General features: G+C 48.6%; 1 protein-coding gene across 5 annotated transcripts in view; it reads left to right on the forward strand.

The window, feature by feature from the left end:
• The window catches only part of TSC1 (TSC complex subunit 1), a 51790-nt gene extending 26092 nt beyond the window's left edge, over nucleotides 1-25698 (forward strand). For 4 of the 5 annotated variants that reach the window (XM_043916502.1, XM_043916500.1, XM_043916499.1 and 1 more), the window contains 15 exons: nucleotides 5012-5187; nucleotides 6011-6123; nucleotides 6461-6572; nucleotides 6899-7011; nucleotides 8780-8849; nucleotides 9254-9358; nucleotides 9607-10165; nucleotides 11216-11259; nucleotides 11843-12009; nucleotides 12988-13170; nucleotides 14017-14127; nucleotides 14866-14988; nucleotides 19612-19799; nucleotides 19882-20043; nucleotides 20373-25698. In XM_043916502.1, coding sequence (XP_043772437.1) covers nucleotides 5012-5187; nucleotides 6011-6123; nucleotides 6461-6572; nucleotides 6899-7011; nucleotides 8780-8849; nucleotides 9254-9358; nucleotides 9607-10165; nucleotides 11216-11259; nucleotides 11843-12009; nucleotides 12988-13170; nucleotides 14017-14127; nucleotides 14866-14988; nucleotides 19612-19799; nucleotides 19882-20043; nucleotides 20373-20886 — 2740 coding nt within the window. In that variant the 3' untranslated portion in view covers nucleotides 20887-25698. The remainder of the gene's footprint in view (nucleotides 1-5011; nucleotides 5188-6010; nucleotides 6124-6460; nucleotides 6573-6898; nucleotides 7012-8779; nucleotides 8850-9253; nucleotides 9359-9606; nucleotides 10166-11215; nucleotides 11260-11842; nucleotides 12010-12987; nucleotides 13171-14016; nucleotides 14128-14865; nucleotides 14989-19611; nucleotides 19800-19881; nucleotides 20044-20372) is intronic. The other variant, XM_043916503.1, reaches the window with a different exon arrangement.
• Nucleotides 25699-26602: the final 904 nt, after the last annotated feature.

Below are 26602 nucleotides of genomic sequence, written 5' to 3' on the forward strand. Positions count from 1 at the left end.
AAATCTCAGATCTCCACAAGCCCTCCCTCTGCTCGCAGACCTTTTATGTGAGCAACTTGCTGTGAGATACAGGTAGAGGAGCTTAGAAAATGTGTAAGAAAAGCTTGTAGTAATGTGTGGATGCTTGTGTAGACACCTCTTTAAAAAAAATGGGACAGTGCCCTCTCCAGTTGCAGTCATCTTTGTCCCTGTTCCCTGTCTCACCTCAGAGACAACTGCTGTTCTTGCTTTCATTTTAATTATTCTCTTACATTAAAAAAAAGAATTCTTTTTACTTACTTTATTTTTTGGTTGCAGTGGGTCTTTGTTGCTGTGCACAGGCGTTCTCTAGTTGCAGCGAGTGGGGCTACTCTTTGTTGTGGTGCGTGGGCTTCTCATTGTGGAGGCTTCTCTTGTTGTAGAGCACGGGCTCTAGGGCACAAGGGCTCAGTAGTTGTGGCTCGTAGGCTTAGTTGCTCCATGGCATGTGGAATCTTCCCAGATCAGAGATTGAACCCATGTCCCCTGCATTGGCAGGCGAATTCTTAACCACTGTACCACCAGGGAAGTCCTCTCTTTTATGGTTTGACCACATGTGTTGTTTCATTTTGAAAGGAGGCAAAGTCTGGCCTTGGAAAAGGCAGTCTTGTCACCATGAGATGAAGGTTCCCAGGAGGTAAGAGGAAGAACCAACAGAGAAGAACACACGGCTTACCCTAGTCAGGGCGTCTGGTTTGACCAGTAGCGAGGGCCAGGTACTGAACGTGCTGCTGAAATACGGCAGAGGGAGGAGACTGCTGCGAGTGCACCTGTGGCAGCTTCCCAGTGCCGCTCAGAGCAGAGTCCTGTGGGATGAGATGAGTGTCCTCGGCTAATCCAGGGAGAGCAGGGACTTCATTAGTGTACTCATTCACGACAAGCTAAGTACCAACAAGTGACCTAGGCCAGGGTCACCTAGACGCTCTGTCCCTCTGTTGGAAAGGTGGTTCGGTGGCAGCAGAAACCTCAGTGAGGCCTGCACACGCCTGTCTCTCTGCGTGCGTTCTGATCTCAGCAGTCATCTTCTGTGCCTCATGCATGGCCGCCATGTGACTCTCTCATGGCTTCTCTGTGCCTCTCACCTGTGCACGTTCTCCCATTTCCTCTGTCTCATGCCTTCTTTTTGGGTTCACTCCTGTTTTCATGGGATTTTAGAGAAAGGATGATGTTTTCTGTGTGGGTATAGATGTCTGGGTTGGGAGTCATTCAGCAGTTTGAAGGCATCATTTCATTGCCCCTTTGCCGCCAATGCTGCTGTTGAAACCCAGAGACATTCTCATTTCTGATCATCCGTGTTTACTGTCTTCTCTTTGCTCTCAGAATACTCTGAAACTTCCTAGTGATGTCTCTTGCCGTGAATCTGTTCTCATTTTTCAGTCTGGAAGCTTTTATCTTTAAATGCTAGGAAATTTTCTGCAGTTATATTGTGCTTGATTTCTTTTCCTCAGCTATCTCCGTCTTTCTTTCTAGAACTCTTAATGTTCTGATTGAGACTTCCTGGAGTGGTTCTCTGCTTGTTTTTGCTCTCCTGTTTTTTCTCTCTGCTCTCGTGTCCTACTTCCTAAAGATTTCATTGTCTTTAGCTCCTAATCCTCTGTATTCATTTCTGCCACATTTCCAGTACTGAAGAGCTCTTTTTAGTTCTCTGGATGCTCCCATTTTTAAAAATTGTAGCCTTTTTTTTTTTTTTTTTTTCATTTATTTATATTAGTTGGAGGCTAATTACTTTACAGTATTGTAGTGGTTTTTGCCATACATGGATGCAGTCTCACGTTTTTGATGGGATTAGTGGGAGTTTTTTTTTTTTTAAGGTTTTCTTTTTCCTATATAGTCTGTTTTCTCTAAACTGCTCTGCTGTTGTTCTTTTTAAAATTTTGAGGCTTTCTGCTTGTATTTGGATCTACTTGTGTTTGGTGATCTACTTGTATTTGGATGAGGAGACTAAAAAACTCTGTTCACAAGGATGGGGCTTGTTGACTCTCTGGTTTCTCGTAGATTGTTCTGAGCATCTGTAGGAGATACTGATAGCAATATTGGTTTCCTTTTGAGTTGGTCAGACTTTTTCAGAAAAGGGTCTTCTGATCTCTGGTCTACAAGAGTTGGGCTACTTCTGGAGAGTAGAGACTGCTTGGTGGAAGAGAGGAGTGGTCTTGGCCTTCAGAATGTACATGCTCACTTAACTCCTCTTGTTTGGATAGCCCTCATGCCCTCAAAGAGGCCCTCCTCTCTTTGGAGTGCCTCAGTCCCTAGACTCTGTTGAACCTCTTCAGAAATGAGTCCAGATTTCGGAGAGCCAAGTGGGATCTCAGGGCTCAGGCAGCATTTACCCCGTCTTTCTGATTTTAGCTGCCCTCGTTGACCTGTCATTCATCTCCAGTTTCAGGAATACTTGACGTAAACAAGTTCTTTTGCCTTTCAAGGATTCTCCAGTATAAGTCCGGTTGATTTTGGCTTTGAAACATTGGCAGCTTAGGATTCTGCTTTCTGGGATTCACTCACTCAGTCACTACTTGGCTTTTGGCTTTCTGGTTCCAAACACATGTGGTGCTGTTCTCTGTTTTCTCATCCTTGTCTTTCTTGTAGGTTTATGTTGGTGGGGTGTGCGGGTATTGTGCAGTTGGATGCACACGTCCAGTCTGTTGCGTTAATTAGGAAATCTCCTGGTTCAACTTACAGAGCCTCACTCACCTTGTATAGGCAGGTCATCTGGCCTTTGAAGAAAGGTTCTAGCGCCAGAGACAAGAGACCAGTGTAAAGAGGAGATAGAGGAGCTAGAAAGAAACAATGATGATGCAGAGAGCAAAAGAGAACATCTGCAATAGAGACGAGATGTTAGTGCATATATAAAGTTTGGGATGCTACACAAGAGACTAAAGAAAGCAGTGTTGGAAATTTAAAACTATAGCTAAAATAAACATTTTGATAAGAGAATTGGGGGGTATATTTGAGGATATCTTGGAGAGCAGAATCAAAGGATAGAGATGAGTTAGATGAAAGAAATTTAATCAGTCCAGAAAGTCTAACATCCAATAAAAAGGGGAGGAGAAAACTTTGGTGGGGGAAGAAATTGTGAAAGAAATAATAGAAGAAAATTTCCAATACAAGTACAGATGATACAAGAAAATATAACAATAGAATTGAAAGACGTCAGTTTCCAGGTTGAAGAGGTTTATGTAGTTCCCAGCACAGTCAGTGGAAAAGAATGTTACCAGCCTCAATATTGTGAAATTTTAGGGGAAAAAACAGTAAGGATCAGAAATCAAAATGAGGTTAGTTTCTGAAACACCTTCAAAATGGAGAGGAAAAAGGTTTTCAACTTAGAATTTTATTCCCAGCCCGATTGCCTGTCAAGTATGAGACAGTTTCAGATATGCAGAGACTCAAATTCACCTCCTATGTACCCTTCTTTAGTGAACCATTGAAGCGTGTCCTTCACCAAAATGAGAGTAAAATCAAGGAAGACAGAGTCCAGGAAATGGGGGATCTGACTTAGGGTCTTCGGCAAGGGAAGTCTTGGTATAACTTCTGTAGTGGTGCTGAGAACAACCAGTAGGAGAGGGAGGGCTCTGGCAGGCAGCTCTTTAGGAGAAGGTGAACAGTCTCAGTAGACGGTTTGCATTTTGTTACGTAAAAATTATATTAAGCGTTTTCCCCCAGCTGTTACAGCAAGTTTAGGAAGGATTAGTATTAGATACATGGAAGACTGAGGCAAAGAAACAGAAAAATTTTAACTCTAGGAGAAACTGAATTGAACAGAAAGGGAAATATTACAGAATACTGTTTGGCTCAGCTGTGAGTGGTACTGATCTAGTCATTATAATGAATTGTTCAAAATCAGTTTAGAAACAACAAAACAGCGATCTGTTATTTTGAGAGCACTGGGGAGGAGGGAAAGGGATCTGTGGAAGTGACCTAAAAGCTCACTTACCATAAGGACGTTAATAGTTGATGTCTAGAAATTCAGACATCAGAAATTTGATGTCTAGAAGTATGGAGGTAGGGTTACAGTTTAGCTGGAAGCTAAAGCCCAGAAAGTTCCTTCATACTCTCGGTGGTCAGTGTCTTCTCCCACTCCTGGCAATCATGGATCTGCCGAAAGCATGCTTTTTCATGGTGGGGTAATTTTCTGTAGACTCTATGGTTGGACCTTAGGTTGTTTCTTTTCTTCTTCTGTGACAAGCTGTGCAGACTGTTATTGTCCATCTTGATATGTGTCTGTTTCCACAGGCTGATTCTTTAGACAAGGAACTCTGGATCAGACAGCAGGACTTTGAGACAGTTCTTTAAATATCCTCATGGGCTTTCTCTGGGTTTGAGACTTGCTGATCTGTATTTCTGGTCTGGGGATGGATTAGAATCCTGAGGCTTTGATGGGAGACCTTAAGTCAGCCTCAGCTGCCTGGCAGTTTCCAGGCCCCCCCTGTTCTGTGATGATTTTTGTTCCAAAGGAGAGTCCCCTGCTGACTGCTCTGCATAGTCTGTGTTCTGTTTTGAGGCTATGCCTGGTCTTTTGTTGCTGAAACTTTGGTCTCAGTTTACTTTCTGATAATTTGATGTAATCATTTTAAATAGGGTATAGGTTTGTAAGGCTTCCCTGGTGGCTCACTCCACCTGCAGTACTGGAGACCTCCTGCAATGCAGGAGACTGGGGTTCAGTCTCTGGGTTGGAAAGATTCTCTAGAGAAGGAAATGGCAGCCCACTCCAGTCTTGCCTGAGAAGTCGCATGGACAGAGGAGCTTGGTGGGTTATAGTCCAAGGGGTCACAAGACCTGGACATAACTTAGTGACTAAATCACCACCACTATAGGTTTGTAAAATGAATGGCTAATTCCTTTTATCGTAGTGCTAATTTGTACTGGGGCTGGGGTGGTTCTGCCTTGTTCTTTGCTGGTCATAGTTCAGTGACTGGCATTGAGTCTGCACTCTGAAGTATTTGATGGTTTGATTAAATGGATTATAACTTGCATTTCTTGATTTGATTGTCTTCTACAGGTGGAAGAGATTAGAAACACATGATGTTGTCATAGAATGTGCCAAAATCTCTCTGGACCCTACAGAAGCCTCATATGAAGATGGCTATTCTGTGTCTCACCAAATCTCAGCCCGTTTTCCTCATCGTTCAGCCGATGTCTCCGCCAGCTCTTATGTTGACACACAGAATAGCTATGGTAAAAAGTGACTTTGGTACTTATCTCTTTACAACTTTGTCTCTGGAAAGCATTGTTCATTGTTAACTTTAGTTTCTTTTCCTACAATAAGGCTTAGTTGAGCTCCTAGGAACTGTTTTCCCAAATACTTAAAATTTGGATTTGTCTCCGTTTTCTCCTGATTAAGTTCTCCCCTAAGTTTAATTCACAATCTTAGGACCTTGATCTCACCTTGATAGTATGTCAGCAGACTTGAGATGTGTCCTCAACACTTAGCAAAGAAAATGGTTGGAAGGGTATGACTTGTAGGCTCCTGCTTATAAAGAAAGTGTCTCCTTTTTCAGATGCCTTCAGTGAGGCCCCCTGGGCTGTCACACTGACATGGTTTTGAATGAATCTGGACAATTGGAGTCAATAAAAGTCTAGGCTTATCCACAGGTAGCATCGGCTGAAATTGTCATACAAGTTATGCTTTTTCAAGCTATTCTGAAGCTTAATGAGACATCAAACCTTAGTGAACTTTATTGCTAAAGAGTATTATAAAGTGTTAGTCACTCAGTCATGTCTGACTCTTTGCGACCCCATGGACTATAGCCTGCCAAGCTCCTCTGTCCTTGGGATTTTCCATGCAAGAATACTGGAGTGGGTTGCCATTTCCTTCTCCAAAAGGGTCTTATAAAGAGCCTTTTAAATGCTACTTTATACCCTTGGGCATTAGGAGTCCCCTCAGCCTTTTTAAATGCAGGGAACTAAATGCTATCAAATGGTCTCGAGGACCATAGTTCTGTGTCAGAATGACTGGAGCCCCACACTGACCCCGTGTGTTCTTTCCCTTCCCTTGTAGGGAATGCTACTTCCACTCCCTACTCTACTTCTCGGCTGACGTTAAACGCGCCAGGGCAGCTACCTCAGACTCTGAGTTCCCCGTCGACACGGCTGTTAGCTGAGCCGCCTCAAGTACGCTGCATCTAGTGTGCCTGCTTTCTTCTCTGCTCGCTGCTGAAGCTGGCCTCCGGGGTCAGGGCTCAGCCTGCGGTTGGGAAAATCCCTCACTGCTTGTTTCAGGAGTTAGTTTTAAGGATGCCTCATGTTTGCAGAGAAAGTTAACTGTTGCCACTTGGGTTTCTTTTGGCGTCTAGACTTAGAAAATGCAACATGTCTCTTGATAAAGCTTTAGTAAGATTCCTTTTCCCAGTTGAAAGGCTAAATTTAAAATGATCGTCGGTCACGGGCCTGTACCTCGGGAGGCGGTGGTGGTGGTTCCTCGTTGCTGACCTGCCTGTTAACTTCCTAGGCTACTCTTTGGAGCCCATCTGCGGTCTGTGGGATGAGCACTCCTCCAACCTCTCCTGGAAACGTCCCGCCTGATCTGTCACACCCCTACAGCAGAGTCTTTGGTACAGCTGGCATGTATGGCTTAGGTGAGGTTTGGCTGATTGGTTTGGGCCTGCCTGTTATGATAAGGAACAGTCTCCTCTAAGGTCTAAGAGTTTGAGAGCCTCTTGCAGTAGGAAACCTAGTTTTGGTGCTTAATACAAATGCCTGGAAGTTTCAGAAGTTAAAAGTGAGCCTAAGGAAAAAAAAAAAGACTGATATAGATTCTCCAGAAAGTGAAGTGTAGCAGCTTTCTTTGCAGTACTAGTTAGACTGGGAAAGAAAAAAAGTGGCAGTTTTCCTAGTCTTTAAACTGACAGTGTGTTTGTGTGTGTGTTCTGCTCTTGTCTTGGGGCAGGTGGGAAAGGAACTCCTCTGGGAACCCCTGCAACCTCTCCTCCTCCAGCCCCACCCTGCCATTCGGACGACTACGTGCACCTTTCACTCCCGCAGGCCACGGCCCCCAAGAAGGTTTGCTGGGCTCGTCTGCTGTCCCCTCGCCCACGCACACAGACTGACTTCTAGCCTCACTTTGGGAAACCTTTTATGCCAGTTAGAAGTCTGACCTAAAATGTAATGGGTTTGAATCAGATCAACTGAAAATAGACCAATCAGCAGCTCTCATAGAATGTGGTCTGCTGACCCTGAGGGTCCCCAGACCTTCTAAGAGACTCTGCCAGGGCAAATCTACTTTCACAGTTACTCATGTGGTTATTCGCCCCTTTTTTCTGCATTGGCATTTATACTCATGGCATAGAAACAGTGATGGGTAAGATGGCTGGCCGCTTGGCACAAAATTGAACTCTTCTAGTGGCATTGCATTCTTCTTCCTTGATGTGTTCTTTCAGTTTAGCAGAAGAAAAGAAGCAACAACCCCCTCCCAAAAAAAAAGTGCCAACATTGAGTATTCTGTAGAAAGAACCCACGTGTTTAATATTGTTTGTGATAAAACAGGAAGTCGACAAAAAGCAGTTTGAGTGCATACCAACATGCGGTGGTTTCCATGAGCGCTTGTGACATTATTGGAGTTGAGAGCTGAACTAGTTGCTCTCTTATGGAGCAGCAGTCTTATTTGAAAGAATATCTGGCGACAAACCACGGTTACTCAGACTTGAGTATTTGGCAGGCAGTTAGCTTCTTAGATGACAAACGGGGTCTGTCACTTGAAGATAAACATCTGACGGTCTTTGTTGCCCATGATAAAAAGGTGCAATTAGAATATTAAAAAACTGGTATCTGCCACCAAGTGCTTGATAGTGCCCCTGAGTCTTTCATGACGAGATTGAAAAGTCTTGGGAAACTTGGTTGATAGTTTTGAGTTTTTGATATCATGTAATGAAATGTTTCAACACTTAGAAGATATGCACAGCTTGGTGAGCCAGGGTTCTGCCTGCCTTGTGTGCGATGTTAAAGACCCACATGTAGGTAATAACCTTTGGGGGCCAAGGGAGACCAGTGAATCTTACTTAACACAGTGTGAAGAGTGAATTGCCATGGCTTCAGGTTCTGCTCCATGACTAACCTTGAAGACGAAATACTGTTGTCAAGTTTTGGAGTAATATCAAAGATGGTTTTCTGCAATTATCTAAAATATCTTTCTGTTTTTTATAACTGCTTATCTGTGGGGGCCTAGAGTTTTCTTCCTACGCTTTAGCCAGAATAACATGTAACGCAGCAGGGCAGAGGCAGCCATAAGAACCCAGCCTCCTTCCATTAAGCTAGATATGAAAGAGATTGCAGAAATGTGAAACCACTAGACCCTTCTCACTGAACTTATCTTTGTTTTGGGAAATATGGTTATGTTTTCGTAAAAATATGTCATTTATGTTTACATGTGTTGGGTTGGGTATTTTTCTGGCTATGCTGCACAGCTTGTGGGATCCTAGTTCCCCGACCAGGGATTGAACCCATCTCCTCAGCAGTGAAAGCACAGAGTCCTCACGATGAACCCCCAGGGAATGCTGGGTTTGTTAAGTGAATTAATGTTTTTAAAATTCTGTTTTAGTTTCTAGCGTGGTAATTTTCAATAGATTTAGCCACATAAACAAAATCCTTGAGATTCTTAGTCATTTTTAAGAACAGAAGGGTGTCCTGACACCAGTTTGAGAACTACTGGGCTAAACTTTAAACTCCTTTATAATATACTAAAATTTGAGGAGTTTAGGATATTTCTCTAGCATTAGAGACCATGCACACAATTTTCTGCCTTGTGATAAATAAATGGGACCTGTCTTTTCAGGAAGAGAGAACAGACTCTGTAAGGCCCTGTCTACACAGACAACCCCATCTTCCGAATGACAGAGGATTAGGTAAGGCCTCTGGACCTTGCTTGACTCTTGATGGGTTGGGTTATAGTGTGGAAACAGGGAAATTCCAGAGCACCACGAAACACAGAGATAATGAAACATGTAATTAATTCTAAAAGCCAACCTCATAATAGCATCCCGTAAAAGCTGCTAAGTATTTGTGTCTTGAGCTGATCAAACCATGGCTTTAGCTGTTCTCTGCAATGTTAAGAAAGAACGGAGAGTTTTGTCTCCTGTGGTACTTTGAGTTGGGTCACTGTAACCTTCTGGCTCTGGGAGCTCCAGAAGAGAGCCGTCTCGCCGCCGTCTTCAGCGGGAGAGTCAGGGTGGGCCTGCTCTGGCACGGTGTGCGCAGTTCTCACGGCGGGGGGTCTCCAGCCTGTTTGACTGTCCTGTTTTCTCTTTAGACGAGCTGCACGGAGGCAAGGGATCTGTCACTCTCAGTGACCTTCCAGGGTTTTTAGGAGACCTGGCTTCTGAAGAAGACAGTATTGAGAAGGATAAAGAAGAAGGTAATGTGTGCAGGGTTCTGGGCTTGTGTGAGATGCTGCACGTTGATAAAACCCTCATTCTGCCTGAAAACTGGGACTTAGTGTCAACATGCACAAGAGTGCCTGCTTTTTCTTCCTTTGGGGGAGGGAGATGGGAGTTTTGTTCTGAGCCCTGGCCTGGGCCCTCTGGGTGGCACAGGGCAGCACACAGCCCCACACTGCCCGGCCTGACCCGGATGCGCCGTCTCTTCCCTCCTCCCTCCTTGCAGCGGCCATATCTAAAGAGCTGTCTGAGATCACGACGGCCGATGCCGAGCCCCTGGTTCCTCGAGGAGGCTTCGACTCGCCCTTCTACCGGGACAGTCTGCCAGGCTGCCCGCGGAAGACCCTCTCAGCCTCCTCCAGCACTCAGGGCACCAGTGCAAACCCTGAGCCTTTAAACTCCTCCCTGGACAAGCCGGGGCCTGACACACCAAAGCAAGCCTTCACGCCCATAGACCTGCCCTGCGGAGGCACCGGGGAGAGCCCTGCCGGGAACAGGGAGCGCCAGGCCTCCCTGGAGGCCAGCATCCTCACCCCCAGCCCCTGTAAAATTCCACCTCAGAGGGGAGTGGGGTTTGGCAGTGGGCAGCCTCCCCCGTACGATCATCTTTTTGAGGTGGCATTGCCAAAGACTGCCCATCATTTTGTCAGCAAGAAGACGGAGGAGCTGCTGAAGAAGGCAAAGGGAGGCGCAGAAGAGGACGTCCCGCCCTCCGCCTCCCCCGTGGAGGTGCTGGACAGGCTGGTACAGCAGGGGGCCGACGTGCACAGCAAGGAGCTCAGCAGGTGAGGCCCGGGCGCGGGCTTGGTCTTTGCACTTGCCACTCGGTTAGGAACTGCAGGAAGCGGGTGGTTGGAGGCAGGAGTTCCTCTTCGTGTGCTCACCAGAGGCAGCTGGTTCTCCGTTTTGTCGGGCGTCCTTCTAGCTTGTTGCCTTTTTATACCTACGAATGTGCGTGTCCTCTGTGCATGTTACCCTCAGGTTATTCGTTTAGATAACGGGCCAGTGAGAAATGAGTCTTCCCTGCATAGACCCTCCTGTGCTGTGAGCAAGCGTAAATGCTTTCATGTCTGCTCTCCGACATTTGAGGATAAGCCTATGATATTCAAATAATACAGAAATACTGGTCACAAAGTCACCTTCTCCAGCTACAGATTTGTTGTTCTGTTTTGGTACCGTAGCCCATTAGATGGAAAATAAAATCAACATTTCAGTGCAAGGTCAAAGTGGCCTGTCCCCACTTCCTGCTCACACACATGGGTTAAGAACCCTTCTGAACAGCTGTTTTCAGCCCTTCTTTTACTATGGTTTTCAAAGGTGACCTAGGAAAGGATAAGAGAGTCACTATCCACAGTAATGTCGTTCCTAAACAGGCTCTTAGGGGGTGAGGGCTTTCATTTTTCTTCTGCTGATTAACCCAAGTGGAATTTGACAGATAACTGTCCTGTTTAAGGTCTTGCTTGAATGAAGTCTAGTGTAGTAGACTCAGGTAAATCATCTGCTGTGTCCTTAACCTGGAGGACAGTAGCTTCTCAGCAGAGAGCCTGTGTATGGCAGCAGGGAGGGTTGAAAACAGCACCCAGTGTGTTTGATCTCTCATTACCGTGAAGAGCCGCCCAGCATACACAGGGTGCAGTGTGAGGAACACTCTGAGTTAGGGGTCTTTCCATTCTGGAGATGTGGTCATGCTTATTGAGGCTCTGACCCCCTCTGTCTCGGGTGGACTTCAAGTTTGAAACTGTCTCATGCCTCTGGCTTGTGACCACAGAGAAGTGATCTGCCTAGTTTTTCCAGCTGAGATCGGTAACTTTGTTACTTGGCAACTTTCTTCCTAGGTTGTCTTTACCCAGCAAGTCTGTCGACTGGACCCACTTCGGAGGTAAAGTTGTTACTTCAGCTCCAAATCCAGAGGGCAGGGATCCTGCCTGCTGGTGGCCCTTTCTGTCCTTGAAGGAGGTGCTCCTTCCCCTCGGCTCCAGCTGGGTTATCTGCTTGGCTACATAGTAGCTCACGTGTTGCAAAGTCAGCATTTCCTATTTTTGAAAAGTGGCAAGGAGCCCAGTGCTTGAGAGCAGAAGCGCAGGAAGGCAGTCCTCACGCCAGGCTTCTCCCTAGAAAAGATCCAGGTGAAGGGTGGGGTAGTAGGAATATACCCGTGAAGCATGGAAAAGAGTCTTGAGTAGACACACATATAATCATATTCCAGATAGGTAGGGAGATACACAGGGCTCTCAGGCATCCTGCCTCACGCCCCTCCCTCTGTGTTCCTTTCAGAGGGAGATAGGTAGTAAGCACTGCCCACCCCCAGCCCCCGCAGCCCCCAGCGACTGACTGGGAGCCAGGTGGTCATTGGCAAAGCGAGTGACTTCTTCCTTCAAGAATTGCGTTAAGCTCTGGGCGGGGCCTCGATTGAACAACATGTAAAAGGCATCTCTGCCATCCTCCCTCTGCTTTAAAATCAGGCTCTCCTCCCTCAGATGAGATCCGCACCCTCCGTAACCAGTTGCTTTTACTGCACAACCAGTTACTCTACGAGCGTTTCAAGCGGCAGCAGCACGCGCTGCGCAACAGGCGGCTCCTGCGCAAGGTGATCCGGGCCGCGGCTCTGGAGGAGCACAACGCTGCCATGGTGAGCCCCGTGGGGCGGGGCGGGGGGCGGGCTCTCCATCTGGCCCCGCCCACCGGCGTCTGGGGGTCAGCCCGTGAAGGGTTGCATCCCCGCATTCCCTTGCAGCTCTTGGCACCGGTGGGGACAAGTGATTTTTGGTGTTTGTTGGTCTGTAATCAGCGGTAATGATAGTATAGGCGAAAGGTGATTTTGTTTCTTCAGATGTAAAACTAGCTCTCCGGACGCAACTCTCATGACAAAAACTCGTGGGGGGTGGGGGGAAGCGTTGTGAAGCCAGGCAGAGCTGGACATGACCTTGGCTCCCCGCCCAGTTACCTTAGGAAAGTACTGGAGCCTCTGGAGGCCCCTGTCACCCATTAGGGAAAATGAGAGTAGTGATAGCGACATCTCCGCCTTAACTGGGGATGCAGAGAACACCGGCCCAGTGCAGGGCAGGGTGGGAATCCAGTGTCTGTCGCCTTAGTGACCTTGGCCAGCACCGCTGCTCACCTCAGCACTGGTGGCTGTGTGCTGAGTTGCTTCAGTGGTGTCTGACTCCTTGCAACCCTAGGGACTGTAGCCCAGCAGGTCCTCTGTCCACAGGAGTGGGCTGCCATGCCCTCCTCCAGGGCATCTTCCCAAACCAGGGATCAAACCTGCGTCTTACATCTCCTGCTTTGGCAGGTGGGTTCTTCAGTACTGGTGCCACCTGAGAAGTCCAGTGCTGGCGGTTAGGACTTCTCAAAGTATTGGGAGCAGGCTGATGGCTGAGAAAAGTTCTTTAAGCCACTTCTGATCCACTTGCTAATGTGCAATTTGGAAACTCTTGACCAAAAGCCAAGTTAGACAGCAGTGAGCTGGCAGGTTCCTGGTCTGCGGTTACAGCCTCAGGTTAGCTCGTGACTGTTCAGATGAAACGTCTGCAGTGTGCGTTGAACTTGAGCATCACTGCCCCGGCTGGAAGGCGGCTAAAATGATGGCATCTTTGGTGTCTGCTAGAAAGACCAGTTGAAGTTGCAAGAGAAAGACATCCAGATATGGAAGATTAGTCTGCAGAAAGAACAAGCCAGGTACAGTCAGCTTCAGGAGCAGCGAGACACGGTGGTCACCCAGCTGCATAGCCAGATCAGACAGCTTCAGCACGACCGGGAGGAGTTCTACAACCAGAGCCAGGAGCTACAGGTACGAACTACAGAGGCGGCCCAAGAGGGCGTGAAAGCCCCGGCTCATCTCTGAAGTCACAGCAGCTGGATTTTGTGTCGGGTGCTCTTTAAGGGCAGAGGGTCCCTGGCTTTCTGAGGTCACAGTTCTTTTAGCATTTCAGTAATTTTTTCCTGGTGCTCCACAGCTGAAACAAACACCTGAAAGTTCTGCTTCTTAAGGAGATCCAAACAATTTGGGCTTGGGGTCCTAGCAATTTGAAGGAAAAAAAAATTGAAAATAATACACATGCATTTTTTTTTCAGTTTTCAATTTTGTTTTTGAATAACCACAGCTACTTCCGAATGCTGAGTGTACTCTCTGCGCTGCGGAGAGTCTCAGACCTTGGAATCATGAGACACTGACGCCCTCCATTCCTGTTTCTCGTTGCTTTCCTCACGGTGATGTTTATCAGCAACCACCTAAAAGCACACACAAGAGCTGGCACTCAGGCCCCGAGCTGCCTCCAGCTAGTAGTTCACATCATTACCAACAGATGTCGCTGTGTCTCCCTCAAAATTTACAACTAGCCCCGCAGCGCCCCTGTGAGCCTACTGTGTAGCCCTGGGGCTCTTCGGCGCACAGTTTGGGAACTGCAGACTTAAGGTGGTTTTGTTTTTGTTTTTTTTCCTTTTGTTAATCACTCAGAAACTGTAACTGCCTCTTTTAAAACTAAGAAGTTAGGTTTAAGTGTGATGGCCCAGGAATAGTAGAGCAGTAAGGCCTGAGGCTTTCCCAGCTCTCCGAGGACTGTGGGCTGAGGGCCGGGCGCCCCGTGGCCCGACCTGCCACCGCTCCGCGTGACCCCCTGGCCCGTGTCTCTGGCAGACGAAGCTTGAGGACTGCAGGAACATGATCGCGGAGCTGCGCGTGGAGCTGAAGAAGGCCAACAGCAGGGTGTGCCACACCGAGCTGCTGCTCAGCCAGGTGTCCCAGAAGGTGAGGGTCGCTCCGCCCCCAGAGGGCGTAGGCAGTGTCTGCAGACATTTGTGGTTGACATCTCTGATGCTGCTGACATGGAGCGGGCAGGCAGGGTACCCCTAAATGTCAGACGGTGTACGGACAGCCCTGCAGCAGGGAGCCGCCCAGCCTGAGCTCCAGGAACTCCTTCTCAATACTTGTTCACATAAACGGGAAGAGTTCATTCAGCTTTTTGATCCACGATCTTTTCCTCTCTGGGAGTCATCGCACTCTCTATAAATTGCTTATTCAGGAACCAGTGGGGGGGACTTCCTTCCGGTCCACTGGTTAAGACTCTGCGCTTCCACTGCAGGGGGCAGGGGTTCAACCCCTGGTCAGGGAACTAAGATCCTGAATGCTGGGCATTGTGGCCAAAAAATAAAAATAAGTTAGAAAAAGAACTGATGGGTTTTCCCTGAGACTTTATTCCCCTGAGCCTAACATCCCTGCTGTGGGGTTGTATACGTACCCATCTCCTGCAGGTGTCCTGTAGGTGGCCAGTTTTGACATGGAGCATTTGCACTTCTTCCCCTTTGCAGACGGACAGTTTTGAAGTGCATTTCTGTCCATCTTTGTTGCCCTTGGCCATCCCCACTGGCCACTGTGCTGTATACAGTGCGCCAGCCCTGAATAGCCAGCTGCTTCCCTGCTTCCTGCCCCTTTGCTGACTTTGTGTCCTCAGCTCTTTCCCTTTGCTTGTTTCTTTGTTTTGGTTAGCTCTCAAATAGTGAGTCGGTCCAACAGCAGATGGAGTTCTTGAACAGGCAACTGTTGGTTCTTGGGGAAGTCAACGAGCTGTATTTGGAACAGCTGCAGAACAAGCATTCAGACACCACCAAGGTAAGTGGGTTCGGGAGCCACACCCTGCCTGGGATGCTCTTACCACCCAGGCCATGTGTCTGTGGTGCAGGCTAGAGAACGGCTTATGAGCAATTTCCTACAAAGTGTCTGGCAGCCCTAGGGTTGGTTCCACCTCTCCCTGGCCTGGCAACACAGGCTCCTTTCAGCTGTCACATGAGCTTGTTTCCCCTAGTGGGCTGCTTCAAAATTCAGTCAGGCACAGGTAAAAGCACCTGATGATAATTGGGACAGAGTAGGTGATGAAACTATGTTCCTTCTTTTACCTGTGCTCTCTTGAAACAGACAATGAAATAGCTTGGGGAAGCCAATTCTGTTTAGTGTAGCGCTCTCAGGGATGTGGGTTTATACTGCTATACTTACTTTTCTCTCCTTCATGATGCTGAATTTAATTTCAGCAGATGGTGGTTCAGTCCTGGCAACCAGGCCAGCATCGGGATGATCTCCCATTAATTCGGGCCTCACCAAGTGGTGTCGAGGCAGAAGTTTGATGTCACTTTATAGGTAGCCTAGAGTAACATCAGTGAGTGAGTTGGGATGGAATTTCAGGATTGAATGCTTAGATGCTTTCTGTCAGTAACTTCTCCATCACACAGAGGCATTCTCTGGGGTTTCTTGGGCTTGTGCTTTGTAAACTTTTTTTTTTTTTTGCCAAATAAAGGGAGTAGTCTTAGAAACCAGAGAGATGTAATTTTCGTAGGAGTTACTCCTTATTTCTCAGCTTCTCTCAACTCAGATTCAGACTCGCTTAAATGTTAAATGTGTAAGTGTCTCTAGAAACCAGCTCTCACTTATTTTGAAAGTATAAGGGCCTTGGAGGAAGAAAGAAGGGGAAACAGGCCTGAGGGACTAGAGGACATCTGATAAAGCTGACTTAAATGCACTAATATCTCCTGAGGGAAGTGTGGCTGGGTTGGCCTCTGCGGTGCTGTCTTCCAATTGGAACACTTAAACTCTTGGGACCTCGAGTAGGCCCCCTGACCTCAGTTCATAAAAGGGGCATGGTGACACTGAGTTGTAACAAAAAAGACTTCACTGGCTTAACTGTAAAGAGTGTCATTGTTTAGCTTGACAAGAAGTCCGAAGCAGGTGAGTTCCAGGTTGATAGGGTCAGTTGTTGAGGGACAGCATCAAGGAGCCCGGTTCTTTCTGCTCTTTTGCACCACGCAACCTTATCCTGTCGACCTGTGCTCCTGGTTGCAAGGTGTGTGCCCCAGTTAATACTGTCACAGGTAGATGTCATGATGTCCCAAGGAAGAGGAGAACATCACTGCCTGCAGGTCTCTCATCCAGGAAACCGGTCCCACCCAACCTCCCACCCTTCTTACTGGCCAAGGTCATGTTCTGTGTCCAGTAATGCTCAAAATTCACCAAGCCGGGCTTCAATAGTATGTGAACTGAAAACTTCCAGATGTTCAAGCTGGATTTAGAAATGGCAGAAAATCCAGAGATCAAATTGCCAACATTTGTTGGATCATAAAAAAAGCAAGAGAATTCCAAAAGACATCTGCTACATTGACTACGCTGAAGCCTTTGACTGTGTGGATCACAACAAACTGCAAAATTCTTAGATGGGAATACCAGACTACCTTAGCTGCCTCCTGAGAAATCTGTATGCAGGTCAAGAAGCAACAGTTAGAACCAGACATGGAACAACGGACTGGTTCCAAATTGAGAAAGGGAGTACGTCAAGGCTGAGTGTGTCAGGCAGAATAGCGGACTGGATGAAGCACAAGCTGGAATCAAGATAACAGGGAGAGATATCAGTAACCTCAGATATGCAGATGACTCCACCCTTCTGGCTGAAAGCGAAGAGGAATTAAAGAGCCTCTTGATGAAGGTGAAAGAGGAGAGTGAAAAAGCTGGCTTAAAATTTACATTCAAAAAACTTAAGATCATCGCATCCCATCCCATCACTTCATGGCAAATAGATGGAGAAACAGTGACAGACTTTATTTCTTGGGCTCTAAATCACTGCAGATGATGACTGCAGCCATGAAATTAAAAGACACTTGCTCCCTGGAAGAAAAGCTATGACAAACATGGCATATTAAAAAGCAGAGACATTACTTGGCTGACAAAGGTCCGTGTAGTCAAAGCTATGGATTTTCCAGTACTCACATATGGATGTGAGAGTTGGACCATAAAGCTGAGTGATGAAGAGTTGATGCTTTTGAACTGCGGTGTTGGAGAAGATTCTTGAGAGTCCCTTAGACAGCAAGGAGATTAAACAGGTCAGTCCTAAAGGAAATCAGTCCTTAATGTTCATTGGAAGGGCTGATGCTGGAGCTGAAGTTCCAATACTTTGGTCACCTGATGTGAAGAACTGACTCATTGAAAAAGACCCTGATGCTGGGAAAGACTGAAGGCAGGAGGAGAAGGGGATGACAGAGGATGAGAAGGTTGGATGGCATCACTGACCTGATGGACATGAGTCTGGGTAAACTCCGGGAGTTGGTGATGGACAGGGAGGCCTGGCGTGCTGCAGTCCATGGGGTCACAGAGTCAGACATGACTGAGCGACTGAACTGAACTGGATGTTGTGCGTGCATCCCTAGTCAGCTACTGCCTTGAACTCACCTCTTGGCCTGGAGATGGGCCTCCTTTGTTTAGTCAAGTTGAGGAGGAGGAGTGGGTATCTAGCCTCAGGTGGGGAATGCTGGTAAGTATTGGTTGTAGCCCCTCTTACATGGCTGTGAGGGTTAGTGCTGATGCATGGGTGTTTCAAGTTCACTCCTCTGAGGTTCCATAAGTAACTGCTGTCTTTTTTGACAGGTTCAGTTTGTTCACTTGCTGTTTAGTTGCCCAGTCGTGTCCAACTCTTTGTGACCCCATGGACTGTAGCCTGCCAGGCTCCTCTGTCCATGAAATTTCCCAGGCAAGAATACTGGAGTGGGTTGCCATTTCCTTCTCCAGGGGATCTTCCCCACCCATTGAGGGATCAAACCTGCGTCTCCTGCATAGGCAGGCAGGTTCTTTACTGCTGAGCTAGTTTGCTCACTACCCTGCGCTGAAGTCTGGAGCCGTTTGACCGTAACTGGAATGGCCACAGTATCCAGTCCCAGTCCTGAGCTTAACTCCATCCCCTTCTGACCGAGGAGGCGTTAAACTTGCTGGTCATCTTCAAGGCAAAAGTGCCTTCTCGGATGCTCATCTCCTTGCTCCTTTAAAAAAAAACCAATGTAAATTTCATGTTAAGCTTATCTTACCACAATTTAAAAAAAACAACACACCACATAAATGCAGCACATGCTTGTTAGAGAAGTGTCCTTTCCACCTCTTTTTCCGCGTGCCAGTGTACCCTTGCTATTGCCATCAGTCAGTAGGCAGGCTCTCTTCCTGGCACGATTGACAGGCCTCACGTGCGTGTTTGGTCTGCAGATGCTGCCTTGCCCGAGCAAATCTGGTCATTCACCTTGCGTCGCTAGCTTGATCTCAGCCGGTGTTAGGAGAGAGCGGGGAGCAGGAAAGAACAACCCACAGCATGGTGATAGCTTACGGTGATCGGTGTTGGATTCATGATCTCCGTTAGCTTTGGGACCAGGGACCAGGCTTGATCACTCAAGAGCTTTTGTGTAGCAGAGTTTTATTAAAGTATGAAGAGGGACTAAGAAAGCCTCTGACATAGACATCAGAAGCGGGATGGAGAGCACACCCCTCGCTAGTCTTAGCAAGCGAGTTACATACTTTTTTATTTGGTTATTAAAATTAAATCAAAGGAATGTCTCAAGGTTGTAAACATTTTACCAGACCCACTCCCACATTTTACATTTTAGAATAACAGGATTAGAATTTAAAAACAGAAAGATCCTACCAGATGTACTCTCATAATATACATTCTAAAATACCAGGATTAGTCAGAAGGTTTTCAGGAAGGAGAAACTGTCCTCAAGCAGGATACATTGTTGTTATTTAATCCCTAGTACAGTGTTTCAACTGAGTTGTTTGTTGTGTAATCATCAGTTTGAGGCTTAAAGAAAAAAACGTTTTATGGACTAAGACTAAGGAATGTAGAGGAAAAAAAAAGTTTGTCCTTTCCTCCTCTTTGAGAATTCCAGACCCCTCTCTCCTCAAGAACCCCAGACCCCTTTCTTCTCCTCGGGGACCCTGGACTTCTTATCAATCTGCCTAGGAATTGACTCTCTCAGTACCACCACCATGTTGAGATCGTAACTGAATATTGGTGTGTTGTCAGAATGTGTATATTTATATAATTGACCATACCATACACATGGCTTTTATAGTCTTTTATTGATATATATCATTTAAAAAATTTGTTGAAGATGTATTTTAATTTACGTAACTGTTTCCTTACCATTAGACTTCACAGTGTTTCTAGTCTTTTTTTCTTCTAAATATCCTGTGATGGTTATTTTTGTGCCAAAATATCTATTCCTGTTTCAGATAATCTCCGTAGGGTTAGATTTCAGGGAAGGATTAGTTGGTTAATACTTCCTGCCCACTTACTTTCCAGAAAGTTGTACTAGTTTCTGTTTCCACTAGCAGTATACCAATGTTCTCAGTGCTTGTTACATAGATTTTTCAAAGTAGATATGGCTTGTTCGTTTTCTAAAAGTACTAACTCCAGTTCCCTTTTTTTTTAAGGAAGTAGAAATGATGAAGGCTGCATATCGGAAAGAGCTAGAAAAAAACAGAAGCCACGTCCTCCAGCAGAATCAGAGGCTTGATACCTGTCAGAAACGGATTTTGGAACTGGAATCTCATCTGGCTAAGAAAGACCACCTTCTTTTAGAACAGAAAAAGTATCTAGAGGATGTCAAACTCCAGGCAAGGTAACTTTGGCGGGGAGAGGTTTTTGCTGTGATATACTGAGTAGAACCTCCTACACTCTGAGGGGCGGTCCTTGTCTTTCAGAGGACAGCTGCAGGCTGCAGAGAGCAGGTATGAGGCCCAGAAGAGGATCACCCAGGTGTTCGAATTGGAGATCTTAGATTTATACGGCAAGTTGGAGAAGGATGGCCTCCTGAGAAAACTTGAAGAACAGAAACCGGAAGCAGCGGAAGCAGCGGAGGAAAGGTAGGAACCGAGTCGGCAGCCGTGGCCGTGTCGGGAGGTCCCAGCCTACGAGCTCTGAGCTGCGTCCCTGAGGGCCTGGCTGTCCTCTGCTCCTTGCCTGGGCCCCGAGTCACTCAGTGATGGTCCCAGGGAGCATTTCTATTTAAGATCGCCGTCTGATGTGCACGCGCTCTCGTGCTTGCGTCCTCTGTCCTAGGACACAGAGCCGGCCGGCGGAGCTCCCCGTCGGCGTGAGCACGTGGCAGTGTAACCCCGCGCCTCCCTGGTGGGGTTGGAGTGGTTGGACGCCGCAGCCACCAACCCTCTTCCTCCCCCTCGATTTCTCACAGGCTTGACTGCTGTCAGGACGGCTGCTCGGATTCGATGACAGGGCACAACGAAGAGGCCCCTGGCCATAACGGTGAGACCAAGCCCCCCAGGCCCAGCGGCGCCCGGGGCGGTGGTGGTGGCAGAGGCGGCGGCAGCAGCAGCAGTGAGCTCTCTACCCCAGAGAAACCCCCCAACCCCAGGGCGGGCCCGTTCAGCAGTCGGTGGGAGACGGCGGTGGGCGAGCCCGCTTCCGGCACCCCCGCGACCGTGGGCTCGCTTCCCAGTTCAGAGAGCTTTCTGGGCATGAAGGCGCGAGAGCTGTTTCGTAACAAGAGCGAGAGCCAGTGCGACGAGGACGGCCTGACTGTCGGCAGCCTTTCCGAGGCCCTAAAGACAGAGCTGGGCAAAGACTCGGGTGTGGAAGCCAGGCCTCCCCCGACCCTCGATGGCCCGCTGCCGCCTGCCCCAAAGCCGGACAGCGTGGGCCAGCTCCGCATCATGGACTACAACGAGGCCCAACTTGAGCACAGCTAGGGACGCTGGCCGTCAGTGTTAACTTGCGTGTCGCTGGCCTAGACAGGAGGTGTGAGTGCCCGATTCAGAGCTTTCCTGTTGCCAGGGCTTGGGGGCGAGCTCCCGCAGAGGAGATGGGATGGGGTCCTTCGACAGTTGACTGAATGCAGAACGGTTTTCGGATCTGGCATTGCAGTGCCTCTTCACTTTCCCTTCGGCCACCCCAAACCTTCTCTTCCATTTACCTGGCAGTGTGTACTAACCCGAGGGCCAGGGTGCGTTCCTCACTAGCTTTATTTCCTTCCTTTCCCACCCGCCCCCCCCAAATGGTTGCGTCCTTTGAACCTGTGCAATATGAGGCCAAATTGAACCCTGGAGTCTGACACACCACCCACTCCTTTCCTGAAGCTCAGTTCACTGGGCAGGCTCCCTGTGAGCCTAGGTCACTGGTGGTGTCACAGGTAAGTCCGGTCCTGTCCCTTTCCAGGAGGACATGGCGTGCAAAGCTGAGCATCTTGACGTGAGAGCTTTTACATGAGATGTTGTCACTGCTTTTGGTTTTAAAGTCCAGCATCTAAAGCCACAGAGCTCAAAAAACAATGGTTCATTCTCTCAAGTTCTTTTGGCGGTTCTGATAAGCTTCCTAGAAAGTTCTGTGTGAACAAAGGTCTGTTCGAACAGTCTGGAGCTGGCCCTGTGGAGACTGTGCTCCCCGTGGGGGCACACTGTCCCCCTGCCCCACTACCTCTTGTTTACGTGGCGTTTGCTTGAAAGCTGGTACTGTTCTGCGCACAGGCTGGGGTGGGGGCGGTCAGACCTGAGCTCTGCAAGAGAGAGGGCAGTAACTTACGCAGCTCCCTAAACAGGAAAGTGCTGTGCGTGTGGACACGCCCCTGCAGGTGGAGCGGTGCTGGCCTCCTGCCGCAGGAAGCCTCTGAAGGTCCAAAGAGTTTCTCCCGAGTTTTCTGACCATCATTTCTCAGGCTGTGAACGTTGCCTCACTGTAGTAGATTTCTACAGGTGACAGCTTTTCACTCCAGTTCCTACCTTCAGGGGCTGACCCTGCAGGGAGCTGGTTGCTGCTCCCCCACCCCCCGCATGAGTTGGTCACGGCAGAGCATTAAAGCAGAGTCCTGGAGAGGGTTGACAAAGGCTGACGTCCTGGACCCACAGGGCCTGGGTGCACGTGCTTGGGAGAGGTGATAGCAGTCAGCATAACGGGGGCTGGCAGAGAAGCTGAACCCAGCAAGTGCTCCTGAAATAAACGATAGAAGCCTAATAAGGATTGTTGCCTGTGGTTCCAGCTGAGACCTGGGCAGGGAGAGGCTAGTAGGAAAGAGCCAACAACCGTGGCGTCTCTCTCTTCTTTCAGTTCAAAGTGTAGAACGGTTCATCCATGAAGAGGGAAACCACGCTGTAATGGTACGGAACTTCAGTGCGTGTGGACGCTTCCGGCACATGAGGGTGACGATCTCTTTTTTTAAAGCATGGCAAAAGTGTTCTTAGCATCCTAACCAAAGGGAGCTGGAGAGCCAGCCTCCTTGTCCCCGTGGCTGTGCAGGCAGCAGACCTCGGGATGGAGTTTTTGGTCTTGACTGACTGACGTGCCCGAGCGCGCTCAGCCCGGCCCAGCTGGGGCCGCAGCTGCTGCCGGATGCCGACTGGATTACTAACTATGCCTCGCGTCTTAACTCAGCTGTTTGCAGAGGAGAGCTTAGAAACGCACGCGTCCTGGTTTCCTAGTCCCGCTTTATTTAGGAAAGAAAGGTGTGAACAAATTCAGGAAAGAAAAAAATGTTACAAGATTAACTGTTAAACCTGGTTCTAAACGCTCATCCCCTCCCCAAGCCCAGGGGATCCCTGCCACAGAACAAAGACACCAGGCGCTTGCAGCCTTTATCCTCACTGGCAAAATGAAGGAGGCCAGTGTAAAGAAAAGAAAATTTTTTTTTTTTTTTTTTTAGTGGGCAGATTATAAAAATACAGGGAAGGAGGAGGCTGTGTGGTGCAGTGGACCGGGGCCCAGACAGGAGGCCCTTGGCCCACTCCTCCAGCCGGGGTGTCTCTGTGCTCGGCTTTCCAAGAATGGCTGACACTGAGCAGCTGCACTTGACTTCCTCTGGGCTCTCAGAGGCCGTGGGTTGTATGCAGCCAAGGTTGGGGACGGAGGCCTGGGGTCATGAGGAAGTTACCCAGCCTGAAAACGTAGGCTTTCATCTTCCAAAAGACCTGAGACTACAAGAAAGTTTGATTTTCAAAATCATAGACCTGCTGAGAGTCAGCAGGTTGGTCGATTAGGCTGCAGTGAGTGTGTGTGAGGGTGGAAGGGGCCAGTGGTAGTGGAACTCCCAAGAGAGAATTAGGCCCAGGGCCTGCCCGGGCAAAGGCCGGGGAACTGGCTGCCAGGCTGAGCCTGTCCCGAGACTGATGAAGCAGTGAGGTGTTCACAGGCATCAGGGTTAACCTCGACCGCAGTGGCCCGGAGCAGGCCTGCCTGCCTGCCTCAGAGTTGTTTGGCCGGCGTCTGTAACCTGATGTCCACCTGGTGCTAACCAGGGTCAGCATAGACCCTGAGAAGACTGGGGTCTGCTTCTTGGGAGCATGAAACGTTTTAGAACAGAGCACTACAGAATCACGGGGGTGGGAGGGTGAGGGAGTGGGGAGAGGGAGGAACGTGATAGCATGGTCTCTGTAGAGAAACGGAGCTCCTGAACCTATTACAGGTAAAGAAGCACATGGGTCTCTATCAGACAGAACTTTCATGAATTAAAACAAAAATAACCTTGTGGCAAGATTATGCCACAAGTCTGTGAGATTTGTTACTGTGGAGTTGGAAGAAATACCAAAAAAGTAACTGAAATCCGAAGTTAGGAGATGGAGATCATTTCTTGGGACAGAGGTTTCCTTGGAGATGAGCGCAGGGACTCTGTATGAGGTGGGTAGGAAGACATGACCTCCCTAGGTTTGTCAGCGGCTTTTCAGGAGGGGAAACTGCCTAACTTTTAGGAATACGCTGCTGCGGAAGGTTCTTCCTAGGCTCTTCTGAGTGGAGAGGAACAGACAGATAAGCTACTTTGTGAGCCAGAATATGTGTACTGTATTTCGAGGGAGATAGTCCAGACTCTTATTCTTGAAAGATAAAACTGTTAAAAGAGGTCCCAGAAGCCAATGACAGTTACAGAGGTCGGCACCCCCGCAGGGCAAAACCAGGACAGTGGGAAACAGAAGTCCAGAGCTGCGCCATCCCTATTTGCAACAGCATGTGGCGTGTAGTTTCCAGTGTTTTGGTTGAGAAAGATAAAACTCTTAGTAGTTTTGCAGAAGAGGATAAATGATCATGAGGATGAGAGGGGGTCTCTGGAGACCACAGAGGTTCACACTCAACAGTTAATTAAAAAAAACTAAGTGTTTCTGTGTAAAGAACATGATAAAAGTGCTGTGACGAGCCAGTGTGAATTCTCACCAAATGCTAGAATATACCACTTGAAGCCAGAAAGAAATAACTGAGGAACAAGTGAAAAAAAATACTACATGAAGATGCGGTTTTTCTGACCAATAGCAATAAGACGTGGTAGAAAGTGTGGATGGGTCTAAGGAGGGCTTTGAAAACAGTCCAGGGCTGCTGTGGGGCGTGGCCCGCCTTGTGCGGGTGCTCTCCCAGAGGCCAGCCCTGTCCTCTGTGGCCCCTGGGAGCAGCCCGTGCCCACCCAGAAGTGTGTGTCTCATGTGAAATGACCCGAATCAGCACGTCTCACTCTGGGCAATTTCCCTCTTGGAGGTGCGTGCGTGCTTTAAAACTGACCAGCAGTGAGCATGGAAAGGTGTGTGTGTATCTGTTTACGTCCAGAGTTCTCTGACACGTGCCCCCACCCGCCCCCTCCCCCAGACGGCAGCAGAGGATTTGGTGGCACTTGATTAAGCTGTTCTCTAGCCTGGTCCCTAGGCTGCTGCTGTGACACCCAGCCCCCACGCAGCTCGTTCCCCGGGGGGGGGGGGCGGGAGGAGCCGCGTTTCCGTCTTCTCCATGCAGTCCTGCAGTCCGTACGCGCCGACCTGAGAGGAGAATGAATGGCTCTAGCGGCTACGAGGGGAGCCTGCTGGGGATAGTTGAGCGTCTGTGCCCGCGATGGCTTTTGGCCTTGAAACGAGTTCACGAAGGCAGAGGAGCTTTCTCTCCCCCTTCCCATCCCAGTGCCACCAAACTGTCCACCCTTGGGGATAAGTAGACTAGTTGAACTTGGAATAGACCTTTTAGAGGAAACGCCCCCCCGCCCGCTTTCCAGACCAACTCCTCCCTGTTTCCCCACCTCCATACAGTGTTTGTACAGGAGGGTACGGCGCTGTTCTCGGCAGCACAGGCTTTGGCTTATTGAAGAGGCAGCCAGGCATTTTGCACTAGGAAGAATCAGTGGTCACTTTTCAGAAGACTTCTATGGACCATAAATATATTACGGAGGAACAGATTTTGCTAAGACATAATCTAGTTTTGTAACTCAATCATGGATCAACCACACGTGGCTACCTTGCAGTTTAAAGGGGGTTCCATCAGTGAAAAACAGATTTTTTTTTTTTTTTTGGCTGACTGCTTTTAGCTAAATTTAAGAAAGTCATTTTTTGTCAAAAGGTTTCCACCTTCCCATCTCGATCTTAAAAGCATGTCAGACAATCCACATCAGATGCCAAACATGTGAACTGCAAGAGAAAAATGGTACAATCGTAGTGAATGGGAATCTGAATCAAAAGGGTTTGCTGTCCTTCTTAGAATGTTCAAAAATGTCAAGGCAGTTGCTTGTGTTTAACTGTGAACAAATAAAAATTTATTGTTTTGCACTACTCTGCTGTGTTGACCTGAAGTGGCTCATGCCGGCCTCTGAGGGGCTTCCAGGCTGAGTGGGAACCGGCCCTGGGTCTGGACTGCTTGGTTATGTACCCCAGGTGCTGGAAGGGTGCTGACGGGTGGAATCGGACTTTAGTCCCTGGAAGACCTTCTGTTGCGGCAGAGCCGCAGATTTTACCCGTGTCTGTCTCAGATTCGTGCCCTCCCCCAGAGGGTGGTGGTGGTGCGGGAACAGTGACCGCGGGCCTCTTTAGCGCACCGGCTTTGGTGTGTGCCTGCCTGCCCAGCGGTTGGCTGGCACACGGGGTTGAATACAGTCCTTACAGTTGAGCCCAAATGACACTGAAGTTGTCGAGCCTTGCCGAATGTGTCTCGCGAGTGTGCCGAGGAGAAAGGGCAGCCCGCGTCCACGACCTGCCCTCCCCACGAGGCCTTTGGAGGAAGGTGGTCTACACTACCTTTAGACGGCTGTTAGCTGCACCCTGGCCTGACTGGGGAAGGAGCGGAGGTGAAGAGCCCTGTGTGCGGCGTGGTTTTCCACGGCTCGCCTCTGCCTCGCCGCCCTGGAAATCTGTGTGCTCTGCCTATTTGAACGGAGGAAGCAGCTCCTTTGGGACAAGACTTTGAAGTGGCAGTTTTAAGTTCTGTCTGGAAAATTTAGATGTTCTTGTCTGAGTAGGCCTCTAACTCTACAGAGAGTTACTGGGCTGGCCTGCTGCGGGCCTCTGGCCTGAGCCTCTAGGGAGCAGACCCCACGTGGGGCAGGGGTGTCCCCTGCACGCAGGCAGCTTCACCAGCGGTTCTGCTCGTGGGGCTCCTGCCCAGCATCCTCTGGCATTTCGGGGTGAGTGTCACTTTCTCTAAGGGGTGAGCGCCAGGAAAGCCGGCCAGGCAGAGAGG

Source organism: Cervus elaphus, chromosome 11 (genome assembly GCF_910594005.1).
Source record: "Cervus elaphus chromosome 11, mCerEla1.1, whole genome shotgun sequence".
NCBI classification, from domain to species: Eukaryota; Metazoa; Chordata; class Mammalia; order Artiodactyla; family Cervidae; genus Cervus; species Cervus elaphus.